Source organism: Delphinus delphis, chromosome 8, assembly GCF_949987515.2.
Source record: "Delphinus delphis chromosome 8, mDelDel1.2, whole genome shotgun sequence".
Classification (NCBI taxonomy): domain Eukaryota; kingdom Metazoa; phylum Chordata; class Mammalia; order Artiodactyla; family Delphinidae; genus Delphinus; species Delphinus delphis.
The window spans coordinates 47,689,780-47,710,832 of NC_082690.1; the positions used below are offsets into that span (position 1 = coordinate 47,689,780).

Here is a 21,053-nt window from a genome sequence, read left to right on the forward strand (position 1 = left end):
ATTTTCTTTATGATAAGCTAACTTAATATTTCACTTTTTGTCTGCATTGTAGAACTCAAAGCGTGACAGTTATTGAGAAATAAAGGGAAGTTCAAATATACTTGTAACAACATGTTATATAGCTATTGCCCAAGGATGTTGTGTTCCCTGGGATTTTTGTTTTAATGACTGTTACTTGAACCAAATTGCCAGCTTTGTCATTTGTTTGTAATATGTTAGGTGTTAGCATTTACAAGTCTTTTCTTTTTTGGTTCATCTAGCTTAGAGACATTGTATTTTAGAGCTTGTAAGTGCAAGTTAGTGATTGGAACTGTGACAGTTTTATGCTGAAATTGATTTTCCTTTAATGGTATGCTATTAATTGGTAGTCTTAAGCTTCTGGAGGGTAGGGACCGGGTCTTCTTTTTCCCTGCTGTGTCTCCATTGTCAGTAGTGTGTGGCACATAGATAGTGTTCAGTAAACATTCAATAAATGAATCCTGAAGGTGCTTTATAGACTAGAACAGGTTCTCAAACCAGTATTTTTTTATAGGCTTGTGAACTGAGAACATTTTTAAATGGTTGCAAATAATACAAAGAATAATTTTAAATTTTTAAATAGTTGCAAATAATAAAAAAAGGAATATTTTTAACAGGTGAAAAGTATATGAAGTTTATTTTTCAGTGTCCACAATTGTGTTTTTAGAACAGGCTCATTGGTTACATGTTGTCTGTGGCTGCTTTTTTTGATGTAATAACGGGATTGAGTAGTTGTGACAGATACCATATGGCCTGCAAGTCTAAAATACTCACGATCAGGCCCTTTACAAAAAAGTTTGCTGGCCCCTAGTCTACATGACAGGGGATTAATGTAACTACTGAGCTTTATTTTGGTTTTTATAGAGAAAGGGTTCAACCATGAATTTTTTTTTCACTTAATTTATTGTGGATACCTTTATAAAATTGCATATTCTTTTCAGTGTCTATTATACTGCATTGTGTGTAACAACTTATATGATCCTCCTGTTGATAAATATTTAGGGTATTTTGGTTTTTTAATTCAGAAAATAAATGGAGAAAAAAAACAAGTGGGAGGGACACTACGTACTCTGTGTGTGTTAGATAATAGTGTATCTACACATTTATAAACCTACTTCTATAGGGTTAATGCCTAGGAAAAGAATTTGGTGGTTCAAGGACATAAACATTTAAATTTTTTTTTTTTAAGGAATACTAACTTTATTTATTTTGGCTGCATTGGGTCTTCATTGCTGCGCGGGGGCTTTCTGTAGTTGGGGCGAGCCGGGGCTACTCTTCGTCGTGGTTCACGGGCTTCTCTTGTTGCGGAGCACTGTCTCTAGGTGTGCGTGCTTCAGTAGTTGCCGAGTGTGGCCTCAGTAGTTGCAGCTCACAGGTTCAGTAGTTGTGGTGCCCGGGCTCAGTAGTTGTGGCACATGGGCTTAGTTGCTCTGCGGCATGTGGGATCTTCCTGGACCAGGGATCAAACCCATGTCGCCTGCATTGGCAGGTAGATTCTTAACCACTGCGCCACCAGGGAAGTCCCAGCATTTAAATTTTTAAGAAATTTAAATTTTGCCAACTTAACACTCCAAAAGGGTTGAGCTAGTCACTTGTCAAAAGGTGCCTGTTTTTCTTCATCCTTATCTGTATAGAATAATACCTTGGTTTTGATTATCTTGATACCTACTAGTCTGGTGCTCAAGAAAGGATAGTTCAGGAATTTAATTTGATTATTTTAATTTACTTGATCAATGAAGTTGAACTTCTTTTCACATGTTATTAGCTGTATGTATTTTTTATTTTGTGAATTGTCTTATAGAATTCTCTCTATGATGGAAGTCAACCTTGTCAGATATTCTGCAAATATTTACCAGTTGGTTGCTTACCATTCAGTTTTGTGCTTATATTTTTCTATACCTAACAAGGTAACTATCATGTACTTAGATATCTAAAAAGGAATTTAAGATAAATTTGGTTTATCCTTTTGATTCTTTCTTTAAGATAAAACTAAAGGTGTTTCTTGTATTTCTTGGTAAACAAATAAGTGCTTTTTTTGTTAAAGCATAATTCACTAATAATAATAAATATTGATCATTTATTTGTAAAGTACTGCATCAGGCTGTTTACACTCAGTATATCATTTAATTCTCCCAGTAACTGTGTGAGGTAGAAATATTATTATAACCATTATGAAGGTGAGCTTGTTTGTAATATTGGGAAAAGTTATATTTTTAAAATATATATATTCTGCCTAGCTTAACTCAGTGCCTTGGTGATTGTAGTAGCCATTTAATAAATATTTTTTGATTTATAAATATTCAGTAAATTCTTCATGACTCAGAGTGAACTTCTACCTAGAAATGGGCTTTATTTTGCAGTTAGAAGTATTTAATGTTGAATTGAACTTAAAAAACTTTTGAGATGTAGCCTAAGAATTTCAAGAGTTAAAGGGTACTTTTGTTCTCAATGACTTATTTCTGAACTAAATTGAATGTTGTAGGATTTGTGTTTGTAGCTTTTAAATAAATCTGAACTCTTTGATCAAGATTTTTGCACTATATGGCTATAACTGATTGCTAGAGGTAAATGTCTTCCTCTCATACACCTAAATGTTTGAATTCATTGTATTTTAATTTGAAGGAAGTAATTGTCATTTTAAAACAAAACATTAGCTAATCTTTCTTTTTGTTTTTCCAGGTTAATAGCAATGAACTTACAAATGGGGTAATAAATGCTGCCTTCATGCTCCTGTTCAAAGATGCCATTAGACTGTTTGCAGCGTACAATGAAGGAATTATTAACCTGCTGGGTAAGTATTTCTATAGTTAAATAACATTTTATTTCTTATCTTGTGTCATATAGTAAGTTGTTACTTAAAGCTGCCTAAAAATCCACTGAGATATAGTCATTCATTGTAACAATTCGGAGAAAAGAATTTTATATCTGATTACATATGCTAAGTGATTAAATACTTATACAACTAGAATGTTCAGCTAGATGAATTTTGTATTTTTTAGATATATCTTTTTTTCTATTAGTTTTATTATTTTTAGAAATACAAAAATTTCATAAAAATTAAGTTGGAATTTTCTGTCTCAGGAAAATCATTTCCTCACAATTTACTCCAAAATGAACTTTAACTGTAAAATTGGTATTTTATTCTAAACTTAATTTTCAGATTGCTAATTATTTTAAAATAATTAAACACGCATTTTTAAGGATGCTTTTTACTTTTGAGGCATTTCAGGAATGTGGTGCTTTACTGTGTATTCAGTATATATGGAATGCAGTTAATTTCGCCTAGAGATGCTAGTTTTTTTAATGGGATTTGGTTGGAGTAGACAATTAACAGTCTGCCAAGTGTGCCAAAGTATCAAGTGTCAGATGTCAAATATTCCAATGTAATTGTTCTCCCTTTTCAGTACTTCTTTTTTTTTAGAATTTATTTAAATTTGTTTTTCATAGGCTGGCTTAACACAGACTCATTCAGGGATGCTTTAATCTATGGAGATAGGGAAATAAGGTTGTTGTTTTTTTTAACAAGTGAAAAATGGAAAGTTTTCTTTTCTACAAAGTTTTGGAAGGCATAGTCTCCCACCCTGTGATTGGTATAAATTAAGCTCTTTACTGCTGTTTATATATTAAGTTAAATTAGCTTTCCAAGTGACATTTGGACGTGGAAAAGTTGCCATCTTTCTTTCTTTCTTTCTTTTTTAATTATTTATTTTTGGCTGTGTTGGGTGTTTGTTGCTGCGTGTGGACTTTCTCTAGTTGCAGTGAGCGGGGGCTACTCTTCGTTGCGGTGCGCAGGCTTCTCGTTGCAGTGGCTTCTCTTGTTGAGGAGCATGGACAATAGGAGCACGGGCTTCAGTAGTTGTGGCACATGGGCTCAGTACTTGTGGCTCACAGGCTTAGTTGCTCCGTGGCATGTGGGATTTACCTGGACCAGGAATCGAACCCATGTCTCCTGCATTGGCAGGCGGATTCTTAACCACTGTGCCACCAGGGAAGCCCCCATCTTTCTTTATCATTAGTAAGAATATTTGGAAATAGATGTTAGCACTGTTTTAAATGGAGTCAAATGTGATCTGTATTAACATGCAAGTATATATTTAGGGAATTGTGAGGGAAGAAATATTGTAGAACATACTAGTAATATGAGTAAAGTCATAATTTCTTAGTTTTTAGTATAACAGCATCTCTATTTTAATTTGCTTTAAATATCTAAGCTTATTTAACACTATTTTTTCTGTAGGGTAAATGTGTTCTCTGAGACATCAATATAATCTCTTTAGAGCTGTTTTAAATCTTTTTCCTTTTTGAGTGTTATATTTTGAAGTGAATAAAAGTATATTTACATCTACTTTTTGCAGAAAAATATTTCGATATGAAAAAGAACCAGTGCAAAGAAGGTCTTGACATCTATAAGAAGTTCCTGACTAGGATGACAAGAATCTCAGAGTTTCTCAAAGTTGCAGAGGTAAACTGTCTTTAAGTGACTGTATCTCTTAAGTTGCTTTTTTTGTCTTTAAGCGTGCATTTCAAAGAAATCAGTCTATATCCAAGTGAAAGAAGTGTCAAATATAGTAAGGTATATATTCAATTATATCACTATGCGATATTGAATTCTGTGCTATGGTATGAATATGATATAATATTGAATAAAAAATTTCCTGTATATTTAATTCAGTATTGAATAGTGAAAAGTAATCTATTTTTAAATTGTTTATTTCTCTATAAAATCAAGTAGGTGACAGTGACTTTTATGTTTGGAATTGGCCATGTATTGTAGAAGATTTATTCTATTCAATATGGTAGAGAATATTCTATGTTAGTGCAAGTCTCTTTTCTCCAGCGAGAGTTGCAGCTGGAGCCACATTGTTCAAAATGTTTTGTTCCCTTCAGAAGTGAATATAGTGCATTTATTGTTTGTCATTGATTATGAAAACCATGAACGTAGGTTATAGGATAATCTAATTTTACAAATCGGTTTAAAAAATAATTTTCTGCGACTGTCACAGAAGGTAGTTGTGGTAATGCTTGTGGGCATTATCTTGCTTGCACAGAGGCGGCACTTGAAGTGTTTTTGTTTGTTTTCCCTTTCTCTGCCCTCTATGCATTACCACCAGAGGTGTCTTGCTAGGATAATTCTAGAAGATGAATAGACTATATAACTGATTAATAATATCAAAGTAGTTAATCTGAAACTAGCAAGTTGGTGATTCTAGCTCTATTACCATAGTGATGTTTTATTCTGTAGCAGATGGAATAGGATAGAAAAGGATGACGAGACCTTTGAAGAAAATAGCTTTGTGGTGTTAATCAGCTATTTTGTGAAGTGTACTGAAATTTATTTTGGATTTAAAGTATCTCTCAAGGAGAAATCAATGGGTTTTTTTCCCCATTTCTTTAGGGTCAGTCACATACTAAAACCAGAAAAAGGTAGTGTTTATGCTATGATTCTAGCAAATTCCTTAAATAAAGTTTTAGTTTGTTGGCTTTTCCCTTTGGCTTCTTTTCTTTCATGAGGCGGTCTTTGGGCTAGCAATTTCATTATGAGACCTTAGTTCTTGGAGTAAAGACACAAATAACTGGGACTTCCCTGGTGACGCAGTGGTTAAGAGTATGCCTGCCAATGCAGGGGACATGGGTTTGATCCCTGGTCCGGGAAGATCCCACATGCTGCGGAGCAACTAAGCCCATGCGCCACAACTACTGAGCCTGTGCTCTAGAGCCCGTGAGCCACAACTACTGAGCCTGCGTGCCTAGAGCCCATGCTATGCAACAAGAGAAGCCACTGCAATGAGAAGCCCGCGCACTGCAACGAAGGGTAGCCCTCGCTGCCCGCAATTAGAGAAAGCCCACGCGCAGCAACGAAGACACAGCGCAACCAAAATAAATAAAAATAAATAAAGTCAAAATGATACTTAAAAATGAAAAAAGACACAAGTAACCTTTTTAAATGTGTTTGAAGAGGACAAATATATCAATTAGCTCTTAAGATCTTAGTATGAATTATTTTATCAAATTTTCTACTGCTATCATTCTGGGACTGGCCCTTGAGAGGTTGAGAAAAGGAAGAGAGAATGATTAGAAAATGAAATATAGTCATATAGTCATGGGAGGGAAAAGAATTTTTAAATTTGGGTGTTGTAATAAATAGAAATGGTTCTTATCTTTTTTGCTAGAAATTACCTAGTACCTGAACATCATGAAAGTGTATGGGGATTGCTTTGTGGTGACAGTTATATCCTGGTTAAATATCACTTGGTATTTGTATAAAACCTGACCTGCTTGAGTGAACATAGGTTTTAAAAATTGTTATCTGTGGTGATTGCCAGGGAAAGCATACTATATGGAGAGAGAGTCATTGTCATTAGGTTTGTTCCTTTAACTTCTTCTTATGCCCCAGAGGACTTGTTCATGGTCAGCCTTTCTCATTCTTGGTGTAATGTTTTTGTCATAGAAGTGATGGACTTTTCAGATTGTGACAAGGTGGTTTATATAGGTGTTTAGAAGATGTGGAGATGGTAACTTAAGAGCCTTGTTGAATTTCCAACTCTTATTCCCCTCCTGTTAGAACTTGTAGAGCCATCAGACAACATCTGTGTCCTTGGAAGTACTGAATGATATCTGTGGGGATTAAATATTCTTCTAATTTTAAAGAATTCTTTCTAAAATATTGCTCATAGTACTAGTCATAAATGTCATTTTCTAAATTTTACTTATAAAACACCCTATTGTAATTTTATCTATTAAATACAATGCTTCTTCTTCTTACAGCAAGTTGGAATTGACAGAGGTGATATACCAGACCTTTCACAGGTAAGTATTGTTATAATACCAATCACTGCCTGCTATATTCTGCTAGGTATGAAGGGTACAAAGATGAATAATATGCAGCCTCTGCTGTCAAGGAGATCAGTGTAATTTTTCTTGACAGATTTTAACATTTTGATATATTGCTGACAATTGTTCTAACATTATTACAGTATAAAATGATCTTATACAGGATTTATTTTTCCTGTTTTAAACCTTCCACTTTGGCTCTTTGGCTCAGGTAAATATATTAAATGGGATAAACCTCAGAACATGATGTTGGGTTAAGAGAGCAGGCTTTGTCTAAGTTTGAGTCCTGGCTGTTCCACTAGCTGGCCCTGTGATTTGGAGAAGTTCTCTCTATGGTTCAGTTTCATCTCTAAAATGCAGATATTACAATACCCATTTCATTAGGTAGTTTGGAGGATTAAATGAGTTAATACCTAAAAAACAATTAGAGCATTAAGTACTCAATGTTAGCTATTATAATATTATTTTTATCATCATTATCTTCTAAAAATTTCTGGGAAGGAAACTTTAAACCTGAAGTTCTGGCCTTTTTTGGTGTTTGTGTACTGAGCATTAAGAATGAAAGTACCTGGCATAAACTATCCTTATGTATCAAGGTTCTTACTGTTTTTCTCTGTACTCACTTGTTCTAATTCATCCCTTTGATCACCAGGCTAAGAGTATGCACTAGATTTAGTTATGGATTGTATGTAAATAAAAAATTTCTGCATATGCCCACATGAGATAATTGATGTCATTAAGATTAAGCACATTACTGTAGGCTAAAAGTGAGAAGAGTCATTGTTTGAACAATAGTAGTATAAGCTAATTTGGCAGTTTCAGATAAGCCATTACCCCATTTGTCATGTCAGCTTCACCTATTTTTGTTTAAAAAGCATCAGCCTCAGGCCAGACTGTTATTATGTGTCTGTACTTTAATATTCATGGTATTGTGATTGGGTAGGGTTGGCCAGCCTCTGACCCTCCTCCGTCCCTCCCTCTTCACTGATGATCTCTGAATGATTCAGAAAATTTTCAAGTGAATTAAAACAAAGCTTTTTATACTTAAGGCAAGATGGTAGTTAAACACAAGAGAGGAAATTTGAGATTATTTATTCTTTTTTTGTTTGTTATAAATTGCTCTTTTTAGGATGTGAAGCATCACATTTCCTTCACTCTTTGTAATGTGGGTTTGACTTTTAAAGAACAGCCAGATACATTTAGAAGGGATTTGGGAAATAGTTTATTAATTATCATAACTAGGTAGTTTAATATTTGTAAGCACAGCTTAAACCCTTCAGAAAAAATTAAAGTACACTTTAAATGACCACAGTTTTAATTTAGGATTCTGTAGCATAGTAGTTAGTATCTAGGCTTTCAGATCGGACAAACCTTGCACACTATGTTAGCTCCTGCTATGTATCAGATATGTGATCTGGGACAAGTTGCTTAATTTTCAGTTTCAGGTTGTTTATTTGTAAAATGGATATGTAGTAGTGTGTTTCTCATAGAGTCAGTGATTACATATAAGGTAGCTTGCACAGTGCCTGTGGTGTTACAGGAGGTTTTTAAATGTTAACCGCTATTGTTAACAATAGCTCTTGGGACAGTAGTTGGCCTGCTGATTTATTGGGGTTGAGGGAGTGCACATGTGTTCTCAGATCAACAAAGAAGTCAATGTTTTCTACCATATCTTTCTTGTGCTAAGGTCTTGATATGTAGAGAGAAAATACAGGATGAAGGAAATTGTTCAGGTCATAATTGGCAGAGAAGTTGGCTAGTATTGTCTCTTGCAACTGCTTTTGGATCTCTGTAATTGAGAAACTCTATCTGAAATCCTAAAGAATATTTGATGTAAGTGAATGCCACTGATGTATTTGCTTCACTTAAAAATAGTGAAAAATTCCTTTTCAACTCACAGAAAAGATTTCCTTTTGAAAGTAATTAACTGTTCATATTAAGTTGAGATTTGATATATAGACTGAAGGTTTAAAGCTAGTCTTTAAAAAAAATTGAGGTAAATATCTATTTGAATGAGGATTGATAACCATTAACACTTGTGTAATCAACACCCCATTCAAGATATAAATCAGTTGCATCACCCCAATCCTCCTGTCCCCCTCCAGTCACTCCCTAATCCGCTCCACACAAATAACTATTTTGAATTCTAATAGAATAATTTGTATCAGATTTTGAATTTAATATAAATGGAATCATGCAACTATTTTCATATCTGGCTTCTTTTGCTCATCATAATGTTTTGAGATCTGTCCATATTGTTGAATATACCATTGATTAATTCTTTTTAATTGCTGAATAGTATTCCATCATGTCAATTTACCACAATTTTGTTTATCTGTTTTCTAAATTGGAAAATTTGGAAATTTTTGGATTATTTGCAGTTTTTTAACTATCATAAATAAAGCTGCTTAAAACATTCTTGAACAAGTCTTGTGGAGATAACATTTGTCTCTCTCTTGAATAAATAACTAGGAATAGAATTGGGTAATTAAGGTAGTTGTATATTTAACTTTATTTTTTTTAAAAACCCATAGCTTTTTTCAAGGTGGATGTACTCCCACCAGCATTGTATGACAGTTGCATTTGTTTTATATCTTCATCAACATTTGATATTACTAGTCTATCTAACTTTAACCATTCTAGTGGGTAAGAAGTTATATCTCACTGTGATCTCAGTTTTTGTTTCCTTGATGTTAGTCTTCAGTTTCATTTGTCAATAACTATTCAGAAATAGTGTTTGGACATTTTCAGTTACTCAGTGAGTAGTTATTAAGTACCAGGACCATGCTCAACAGTATGTCTGATTTTTAGGGTTGTGTTTCTATTTAAAATTTAAATAAGTTAAATATAGAAAATTCTAAGATTCTCTTAATGTTTCATGTTCACATAGTCTTAGTTTTTATATCTTTATGTTTGTTAATACTCCTTACCAGGTCATACTTACGTAATAAAAATAATAGTGTCATTCTTAGGTGGCTGAAACTACACTGTTAATTAGATCATGAGGAATATACCTATTTATTTTTATTGCTCTCCTGTGTTAGATGATACTTGATTTATTTTGACGAAAGAAAGTCTTAATATTTGTACAATTTTAGGCCCCCAGCAGTCTTCTTGATGCTTTGGAGCAACATTTAGCTTCCTTGGAAGGAAAGAAAATCAAAGATTCTACAGCTGCAAGCAGGTACATTATTCTTTGTGGGGCAAAGAACAGTAGTGATGTTTCTGAGAAAGTAGATGAGTCTAGCTGAAGTTCCAAGTTATTGAACTTCTCTTTATCTTGATTTAACCATTTGTAAGTCGGTTTAATAATAGTATCAACCTCAGAGAGTTGCTGTTAAGGATTAACACATGTAAGTTTTGGGGATAGTTCTTAATTTTCAGTAAATGTCAGCATCTGTTAAGATGATGGCAGTGAAAACTACGTGGTTTAGAATGGTGTTCATAGTGTCAGTATTTCTCTTTAAGATGAAATGCATAGGTTCATATGGTGTATTATAATTACAAGATGCCTTTTTTACAGATTTGACTAACCCTCACAATAGCCCTGTGAAGTATGCAGTAGTAATTCTGGGACTCAAACCTAGGATGTCTGACATAAGATTTCATCATCTTTCTCTAATGCCAGTTTATGGGGTTGACTGTGGACATATTTTAATCATTCTATTAGACTTTTAGCTGATTTCCAAGACCAAGACCAGCAAATTGAAAGTAATATACATCATCGCTTATTGACCTTGTAACGTGATTTTTGTGTTGGTTAGTAACTTGAGTAATTCTCATGTTTTCTTATGAAGATTTCCTTTTAGCAGTATGAAGAAGAAATTTGTATGAAGTATGATGAGAACTCTTCTTCTTTTTGATTGTTGTTTCAGAACTTTTTTTTTTAGCAACAAAATTTAAGTAATTTGTAAAGGAAAATGTCATTACTGGATTTTAATGCTTTTTAATTGTAGATTTGTTCTTTGGATTTTCTAGTAGGTTTTTAGAAGTATAAGCCAAGTTATAAGGTCCGATTATTTGAGAAAGTAATGAAAAATATAGCCAGGTAGCTCAGGTACACCGATTTACCTCATATGTTTTTTAACATAAAATTTTCTGGGTTTCTTGTATTTCTTCACAGCAGTATTACTCTTCCTTTGTCTTCTGAGTTATATCTTTATATTGGCTCATTTATAAAATTGATTTTACATAAAACTTAGTTTTTCCACTTGTGTGCTTAGAGTAGAAATTAATGGTGTTTGGTGTGTGAGAAAAGGAAAATTAGTAGCAGTCACTGAGGAGTAGTTTCCTGTTAGAATTCTTTACCACACATGTTTATTTTGCCTAGGATTAATAACATTGGGGAATTAAATGTTGGGGTTTATGATCTGGATAAGGTTTTGATATAAGAGAAATGAGGTGGTTTGCTGTGAATCCATCAGTAAGGGATGATGTATTGTGCATATATAATATGTTTGAAAAGAAAATTCTAGCTTGGCAAAAGGGTAGCAGACAGAAAGGGGGAGCCAGATGGACCAGTGACTGGAATGAAACTGATCTTCCTTTGAGAGAACCTGTGGATCCTCTGGGAATGACATCTTTGGGTGTTATTATAAGGGAAACATACCTAGACATACATTATTTATTGCTGGTACTTATGTTTTAGTATTCTGTAGTAGTACTGCCAAACCCAGGCTGTAAATTAGCAGAAGATCATTTTCTATGAGAAATTCAATACTTTTTACACATCAGGGTTTTCCTAGAAGTATGTCAGCTCTTCTCTAATTGCATTGGTTCCCTACCTTGGGGCTTGGAAGAGGCAATGTCCCTCACCTTTACTGTGAACCCTTTCCAAAGTCTAACACTTACTTTAAAAAAATAAATGAATGTATGTGTAGATCAACTAATTTCTAATAATCCTCTAGGTCAGTGGGTAGAATATTTCATCTGAAGTATGGGTTTTGACTCCATAAGTTTAGTTCATAATTATGGTGCCTATCCATGGCTAGCTTGCTAGACCATTTCATAACCAGTGAAATAAATGTTTGGCAAAATACCAAATTACCTTTGTCTGATTATCCAAGGGCAACAACACTTTCCAATGCAGTCTCTTCCCTGGCAAGCACTGGCCTGTCTCTTACCAAAGTGGATGAAAGGGAAAAGCAGGCAGCATTAGAGGAAGAACAGGCTCGTTTAAAAGCTTTAAAGGTAGGTGTGTGCATTCTCTTTATTTGGAAAAACAAGTATAGGCGTTCATAAAGTAACTGGGACTTCTGTACAGACTAACAGTATTTAATAAATATTTGTACAAATGGGGTGACATTCAGTAGTCTAATTTTTCATCCTGACATTGAATGACTTGCAAAACAGAGAATACCTTTCTGCTATCAAAACAAAATTAGAAAATGCTTTTTTTTTTCAGAGGCCATACAAACAAATCTGGTTTCTGGATTCCTTATGGTAGTTCCCTTTCTCAACAGGAACAGCGCCTAAAAGAACTTGCAAAGAAACCTCATACCTCTTTAACAACTGCAGCCTCTCCTGTGTCCACCTCAGCAGGGGGTATAGTGACTGCACCAGCCATTGACATATTTTCTACCCCTAGTTCTTCTAACAGGTAGGTGGAGTGGTTAATGATTACCTTTGAATACTTAGGCTTAAAGACTTCTAACAGAAATTTTGCAGAGTTTTTCAGGTTTAGTTTGATACATGATTTTGTAATCATAAATTCACACAAAGGAGGTAGTGATAAATGGTGGTAGTGGTATAATAGCTAAATATAAAGTGAAAGACTTTATATTTCAAATATTTAAGAAATGGGATATGGCTAAATGATAGACTTATAGCAATTGGAAAGGTGGTGGTATACCAGTTGGAAAGGTGGTGGGTTATCTCTGGGCAAACGTTTCATTGTGAAAAAATTAACTATAGTTAAACACATTTGTGAAGTGTCTAATGGTTCAAGACCCTGTATATAACTCTTGGATATGTATGTATGATATGTATTTCAGGATATCCTTTCATTGGATGTTAAATGTTTTTCATATCTAGTCCCTGGTGTTAAACTCAAACTCAGTAATCTGGAACACAATAAGAGTTTAGTTGCCAGATTTCTGTGGTATTGAAGCTTACCAGCCCAACTTCAAGCTGCTTAACAATAGGAATATTATATTTCCAGGCAAATTGGAATAACTGGATTTTTCTAAATTCCTCCTATGTTTTACCTCAGAGTGGTTTAGAGAAATTTGAAGTTCAGATTCTGGTTTGAATCCTGGTTTATTTATTTCTTAATCTTTTTTTTTTTTTAAACCTCAGTTTCCAAGCAAGATAATGTATGGTATAAGTCAGTGGTTCTCAGTCTTTACCTAACATTAGAATCGCCTGGAGGGTTTATTAAACCACAGGTTTCTGGGCCCCACCTGCAGGGTAAGGCCCAAGAATTTTCATTTCTGCCAGGGTCACAGGATCACTAGTATAGGGTTTAACACAGTGCTTAGTGCATGGTAAATGCTACATAGAGAGTGATGGGGTGTTTTGTTTGCTTGTGTTTCTTTGATTTTGTTGTTGTTGCTGTTCATTTTATTAACTCATCCTTAAATGGTCTTCCCTTCCACCTACCGACTCCTGTCACAGCTCAGTGTAACTTTTACTAACTCAGCTGCTACCTGCTCTCTGAAGTCTTAGTAGATGTTGAATTTAGCTATGTGTTTCTCTTTCAGCTTTATCTTTTTGTTTGTTTTGATTTTTGTATAATACCTTCCTTAGTCCCCAGTAACACTGAACCATTAAGTGTCAAGTTTTTCACTTAGGGACCTTAAAAAGAAGTCTGTCTTAGTAGGGTGGGGGGATGGGGGTAAATGGAAAAGAATGTTGACGGTTTGAGGATGAAACAAATTATTAGGTAAAGAACTAATCTTTTTATTTCACTTAGTACCCTCAACATTTTCACCTTTTTAACAGTAATTGAGGACAAACCTACAGCCTATTACAGAATGCTTATTGCATATTCTGTATTTTTCCCCAAAGCACTAAATGCATTTGTATTTTGATTTATCTACTTATAAAACTACGTTTTACATCTGAAAGATATGTCTTCAAAACTTTTGTTTTTGAATAAGTGTAAGTTAAAAATAATCTATGCTGAGATACACATAATGCCTCAATTCATGGAAACTGGGATCTTTTTTTGTGTTGTTCCTTAATCACGTAACACGAAATATATTACGTAAGTAGTACTCCCCTAGAGTTATGTAATGGGGTGGCTTCGTTGTAAATTTATATCATATATGCATGTATAAGCTTTTCCATGTATTGTTGGTATGTTGTTTGATATTTGAAGCAATAAAGGTAAGGTTAACAGGTATTTTACTTTGTAGGAGTATTAGTGTTGCAAATTTAATTGAAGTTTTTTTGAAGATTAAGAAAACAAATTGCTTTCAAAAAAAATTAATTGCCATGACGTTTCATATTTTAAAATTATGTTGTTTAGGTTCTAGGTTCTTTTCAATAAAGAAATTAGTTTTTTCCTGGGGAGGTCATTGATTCTTTCCAGAAGGGCTATTATTATTTGAATCCTATGTAAACTTAAGATATGGTACTTGAATAATTTTCCAGGCCTCCTTAGAAATATGCTGTTACGTGAGGGGTATGCAACTGTTATCTTGTTGCACCTGTTTTTCCTTTGGAGATTTATATTATTGGGACTCTTTTTTCACTTTTCTTTTTAATGTTTTTATTTACCGGGGTGGATGAGGGGAGTGGCTAATGTAGCAAAGTTTATCTAATAAATAAAGCATCTTTTCAAAATATCTTCCTAGCACATCAAAGCTACCAAATGATCTGCTTGATTTGCAACAGCCAACTTTTCACCCATCTGTACTTCCTATGTCAGCTGCTTCTCAGGTAGCAAGTACATGGGGAGGTAAGCATTAATGAACTTACTTTGTATGTTGTATAGGCATCTCCCTTCCCCATTCTGTGGGGTTTACTTGCCTTACACTTGATACATGAGTACTTGAAAAATATTAATATGACAGTGAAGTTGTTTTGCCCCTTGAAGACATTTCCATTCATTTATAAATGCAATTTTGGAATGTATGTTCAATTAAATTATGAAATGAAGTTTAATGAAGATGAAAAAGGACCAAATGTATGTTTAGTTGTGAAATCATTCTTTCAATGTTGAATTTCTGTTCTATTACCCAAAAATATGTAATGGTTATCTTACCTTTGGTATATAAAAAAAAATTTACTTGCAGAGGGGAAAACTCATCTAATAAAAGTTCTAATAAAATTCGGATGGTGTTATCAGGCAGTGCACTAGCTTCTCTGCAGGAATGTCATGACAAACTTTATGCTACTTGTATTTAAAATGTTGATTTAATTCAGACCTGCAAGATTTTGGTATTCAAAGAATTTTTCCCCTAGTACCAACAGGAAAGTTTGCTGACCTTGAGTAGTTCTTTGATCTTAAGGTGACCATATTATGATCATGACCTGGCATCTTTGAAGGAATGAGCCTAGTCCATGTCAGTTTTTAAGCAGTTTTGCTTAGACATTTAGTATGTTTTCAAATCATTTCCTTTGTTTGGTTTTGGTACTTCTGTTTGTTTTTATGTAAGTATCAATATTATTTTATAAACACTGAAAAATTATTTGGGAGGGAAAGATACTCTGAGAAAGGACACTGTCTAGAGAACCGTTAGAGAATGGCAAGCTACCTTAACATTTATGTTGGTCACATGTAAAATCGGAATTGACTAGCTTACTTCCCATAGCAGGATTCATTGTTCTAGTGAGTTTTTATGGTGTATTCGACTTTTTCATCTTTATTTCACTGATTTGAGTTAATAACTTTTTAGGGGTTTTTTAATAGTTATTTCTTAAGACTATATTTTATATAATAGAATGTAAACTATGTGAAGGGAAGAGCTCCAAAATGTTTTGTTGAGTGATATATCCCTGATGCCTAGAACACTTATTGATATATAACATGTACTTTGTAAATATTTGTTGAATGATTAGACGTTTTCTTTTTTGGAGGGCAGGTTATTTGTGGTTCAAGACAGGGCAGGGAACAGGAATAGTGAAACACTAAAATACTAGATTTTTAGACTAATTTTGTGAGCCATAACTTGATTTTTAAAACTAATTGATTTTGAAAGCTAGTTTAATTTAGCTAAATCTTAAGATCTGGGAGTAATTTCTAAAAATGATAAGCTAGTTTTAAAGTCAGTAAATATTTTAGAATTATTTATCTGAATGATCTGTAGACAGCAAATTAAGGTTAAGAAAGCATTTTCTTAATATCCTAACAGTCATTACAATTTTAGGATTTTTAATCTGCCAAAATTTACATGCTTATTTCCTGCTTATTGTGAATTGATTTAGGAAACATTAGTAGGATTAACATGACCGTTTAAGCAGTTTTAGCTTGCTCACCTTTTAAAAAAACAAACCAGTTTTTCTAAAATTAAGGCTGAAAAGTTGTATTTTTAGATAGATGAAAAATTTTACAGAAGGCTTAATGAGGACTAATATAACATTTCAATGAAACTGAACTGTGAAATTATTTTGTCTGGATACCATGTACAATTAATTCTAACAATGACAAAGTTTCTGCTTGGAATTATTGAGCTCATATATGAAGGCAGATAGACTGTTACTGTAGGAGAATAATTTTAAGTAATTTCAGCCTGTAAAAATTGTTTTATATTCTGTTAGAAGAAATATTCCATGGCAATTTGTGTGTGAATACAGTGTGGGAGTACATTTAATCATGATTTCCTTTTATAGTTTAGGTTATTTTGGTTTATGTACTATTTTCATCAAAATTTCCCCCATATTTTAACATTAGGCTTGCTGTGTCCAAGTGACACTGTTAAACTGTTTAAAAAAAAAAAAGTATTATCAAGTATAGTTGAGAGCAGAGGCAGTAGCAACTGACTACTATTTTTCCAAAAGCTTACAATTATATACGAGGAAAGGACAGTGATCTTATATAAACCCCTCAATTTAAGAAGAATGAAATCTTGTCTTATATTTCATATAAAGATATTTGGCTTCTGAGTTGGTGATAATTTCAGAGTTTTGACTTCTGCATAATTGGATAGTGGAAGAGTATTTTAAGCCAAGAACTTTGAATACTTACTAATTTAGTCATTGTATTGTTCATACCCATGACATTCAGATTAAGACTTCTTACTTTATTTTTAAAATTAAAGTTACTAAGATAAATAAATCTTATATATAAAAAGCTTTGATCATAACAGTAAATTCTAAAAGGCATTTTTTTGACGTTAACCATTTACCTGAACATTTGAAATATGTAGCATTTTACATCATGCTTTTTATAGTATGTGACGAAACAGAGGTATGCTTTTTTTTTGATAATTCTAAAATCTTATTCTATGCTTTCCTTGCTCTCATTTGCTAAAAATGGATGTTAACAACAGATTTGGTATTTAATTTAGTTCTTATATGCACCACAGAAACGATGTATATTCCCAATCACAGCTAGGTTAGTGATTAGAGTTAAGAGGAGGTAAAGTTCGTATGTTTAATGTGAGAGGCATTTTATGGTTCCACCTAAAAATGAACATTGAAGAGAGAGAACACAAGCTCTCCTGTTTCTCTCATTGCATTATTAGTGAGCCTTTGATTTTTCAAGAAATGGTCTGGCATCTAAACAAGCACTTGGTGTTGAATACTAATATCTTGAGATATCAGTTTTCATCACCTTGAAAACTTTGAGTTACAGCAAATCTAAAAATATACAGTATTACCAGGTTAAGTATACTGTTGTATATTTTAAGCAAGATTTCAAAATTTAATTCAGGTAAAAAAGAATGACCCTTTCTGAAGTTGAATTTGTTTTAGTCTCAGCTGGCATGAGACACACAACACTATGAAAACTCTCAATTTTCTGTGAATAAACATAGATATCAAATATTTACCTCAAGACTGTAATATGACTGGTACTATTTTTGTTTTAATTTTTTGCATTATTTTTCTATGACTCTAATGTAACATAAAATTAAACTTTCAAGTGAATAATGATAAAAATAATGGAAAAAAGTATTTATTAAAAGTATAAGGAATTTTAGAGTTGCCAGTCTGATAAGTACAGTTTAAGTTGGAATAGCTGGAACATTATTACTATTTTTTTTATCTTTAATGAATTTGAATTAATCATTTATGGTATAGTAGACTAACATTTAGATTTAAAAATCGTCATCTAATCTAAATGATGTTAATCTGCTACCCATAGTAGTAGTGTTTTGTCAAGGTAGATTAAGAGCTGGTTTTTCTTATTGTCTGACTGATCTAAATATACAGATTCACTTATGCATTTCTGCATATTCTTCTTTAGGATGTTTCATATAATAGGAAATGATTGATATTAAGTGCTTAGGTAAAAAGTGTCAATCAATAGAATAGCAGATAACTAGTAACTTTTTCCAAACATGTCTTTTCTCATGAACCTAATAGATCTGTTGTAGAAATATGTGTACTCTTTTTGAATGACTTCTCTCATGACTTCTTTTGCATGGAAAACCAGAGAGAAGTTTTGTGTTACTTGTCCAACAAAGTATGATGTACTTTAAAAACTCCATGCCTCTATCAAATATTTAAAAGTAGTACTTTCAACCAAACTGGTCAACTCTAAACTTAACGCAAATCCTTTCTTATACAACAAGGAGTTAGAGCGGTCATCATTACATTTTTATTTTAGTACAAAAAAATGAATCTTGTTTTTGACTATTTTCTGCTTTTTATTTCTGAATTATTTTTTCTGACTCTCTTCCCCCATATTTCCATTTATTGAGAAGTGGAGGGGTGGGAAAGATGTTTAACATGATCATTTGAGTTAGAATAGTACATCAGTGAGTTTTGATGTTTGTAGGACTTCATACAATGACCTCAATATTATCTTGATATTTTTCTTTTTAAAGTTGCAGTTGCAGGATTTGTGGAACACTAGCTTTGAATTTATTGACTTTAAGGATAAAGTGTGCCTATATTGTTTTGCAGAAGCTGATCCTTAGGCCATTGCTTCCTTATTGTTTTGTCATACAGTCTTAGAGTAAAATACAGTGCTTAATACTGTATTCTTAAGTAAGGACCACAAACTAGACTAGAAGAGGCAAGAACAGGTGCTGGTTGGAAGTACAGGAGTATCTTTTCATTTTTAATTGTGTTATAAGAGAAAAAATTATGACACTATATTTTCGCTGCTCTTTATTTTTTCTTCTCCCCATTAACTTAAGGTATGATGAATGGCTTTCAGTCATTACAGTGACAGTTATCTTGAATGAGGTATAGGTATAGTAAATATGTGATTCTAAATTTGATAATAAAGTACATATTTGGTACCATTCTAGTAGGGAACAATACTTTTGTTATTCCTTCCAAATCATTTAGGCTTTAAAACTCATAGCTAGGCCTTCAAAGCTAATCCCAGTCTACTGGGATGGCCAGTCTTTTGTCTCTGTTCTTAATTTTTCTAAAATTCCTTTCCCATCATTAGACCTTTTCTTCGTCTTTATTATTTTGTTTCCTACATCTGAACCCATACAAGAGTTTATATTCACATGTTAGAAACCCCTAATTCCCTTTGGCTTTTGAAATACTGCTTATTCCACATTTGAATTATTTATATCAATTATGTGAGTAAACATAGCTATGCCACCAGAACTGATACACTCCCACCTTGGGTGGGGAACACGGTTCAGGGTAGATGGCTCTTTTATAGAAACATTTTTGTTCTTACTTATCTTCTTTTTTAACTACATGACTGTTGGCTTTCTGATGTAAAGCAGATCTAGCCTTCGTATGCTACTGTTGTTATGGACACATAAGTATTTTTTTCTGAGGGTTCATTTTAAAATATGTTAAATGCATTTCTTCTATCTTGGTGATTAGATTTGATCATTTGCATTTAGATTAATAATAATATAGCTACTACTTTTCACTTTGCATCTTTTGACTGATTACAATACTAATTAATTTACTTCCTCTCTTCATTTTGCTATAATGCACTTGGACTGCACAGATCCTTTCTCTGCTACTGTAGATGCTGTTGATGATGCCATTCCAAGCTTAAATCCTTTCCTCACAAAAAGTAGTGGTGATGTTCACCCTCCCATTTCTTCAGATGTATCCACTTTTACTACTAGGACACCTACTCATGAAATGTTTGTTGGTAAAGTACCATTTAACCTTTCTTTCCAATTAATGTTTATACTGCCTAAGTATTTTTTTTAACGTATCCATTATTTTTAAAGCACTGCAATAATTACTTTGTATTTTAATAATAAATTTTTAAGTAAACTAAAGAGCAATAATGTAGTGAGATTTTTTACACCAGTATCCCTAATTTTATTTAATGCAAGTTTTTAGGAAAGAAAATTTCCTTTGAAATTGGACTTTGTTTTGTTCTCTATCATACTGTAGCATCACATGCTACATCCTGTTTATTAGTTCAGAGAGGTGGTTATTAGGAGAGTTGATTGAAGGCGTAACATCTCTTAAACTTAGTTACGTATTTATGTGTGCTTATATTTTCCCCTCTCTGCTTGAGAAAGAGGGTGATTATCACTCTTAGTAGCTTTCTGAATCTTCCTTTTTTCTCCGTTTTTAATTTCAAATAATGGTACAACTTTATATTGTCTAAAACCCACTATACCCTCTGTCCAATCTTAAGGGTCTCATTTCATTGTTAGCCTGGGGTGAAAAGTAGAAAATGAAAAGCAACTTGACTGAATAGGCTTAATTGTGGTCTAAAAATCTGTAAAAAGGCAAAATTTCATACCAAAGTTGTACAAGGAAGAATAAGTTTTTAAGTACATACTAAACTGAAATAAATGTTTTTGAATCCTACTAAAAAGATACTAAACCCCCTTAAAAGATGATGAAAACTGCTTTTATTCAATTCAGAGAAACAACGTAAGGTGACACAAATTTAAATCTTTGATTAAAGCAGCATGCAGAAAGTCATCTGTGTACCCTAGGTAGATCATGTGGCCATATTCTGTTAGATATATCTGAGAGAGGGGAGGATGGAAGGTGACTAGAAAGCAGTAGTTGGAGATATGAGAAAGTTTCAAGGCATGTGCTCCAGTTATACAACTAGTCTAATAGTTCTAAAGTGTAATATTTGGTTGCAATAATTCCTTTATTGTAGTACGTTTAAAAATTATATAAAAAGTAATTGAAACTAA

At 33.1% G+C, this 21,053-nt stretch overlaps 1 protein-coding gene across 10 annotated transcripts in view; it reads left to right on the plus strand.

The window, feature by feature from the left end:
• PICALM (phosphatidylinositol binding clathrin assembly protein) overlaps positions 1-21,053 on the plus strand; it is a 107,688-nt gene that overhangs the window by 56,517 nt on the left and 30,118 nt on the right. For 6 of the 10 annotated variants that reach the window (XM_060018154.1, XM_060018145.1, XM_060018144.1 and 3 more), the window contains exons 6-13: positions 2,698-2,809; positions 4,374-4,480; positions 6,784-6,825; positions 9,948-10,033; positions 11,916-12,039; positions 12,312-12,448; positions 14,649-14,752; positions 19,886-20,035. In XM_060018154.1, the coding sequence (XP_059874137.1) occupies positions 2,698-2,809; positions 4,374-4,480; positions 6,784-6,825; positions 9,948-10,033; positions 11,916-12,039; positions 12,312-12,448; positions 14,649-14,752; positions 19,886-20,035 (862 nt within the window). The remainder of the gene's footprint in view (positions 1-2,697; positions 2,810-4,373; positions 4,481-6,783; positions 6,826-9,947; positions 10,034-11,915; positions 12,040-12,311; positions 12,449-14,648; positions 14,753-19,885; positions 20,036-21,053) is intronic. The other 4 variants (XM_060018151.1, XM_060018150.1, XM_060018153.1 and 1 more) reach the window with 1 other exon arrangement.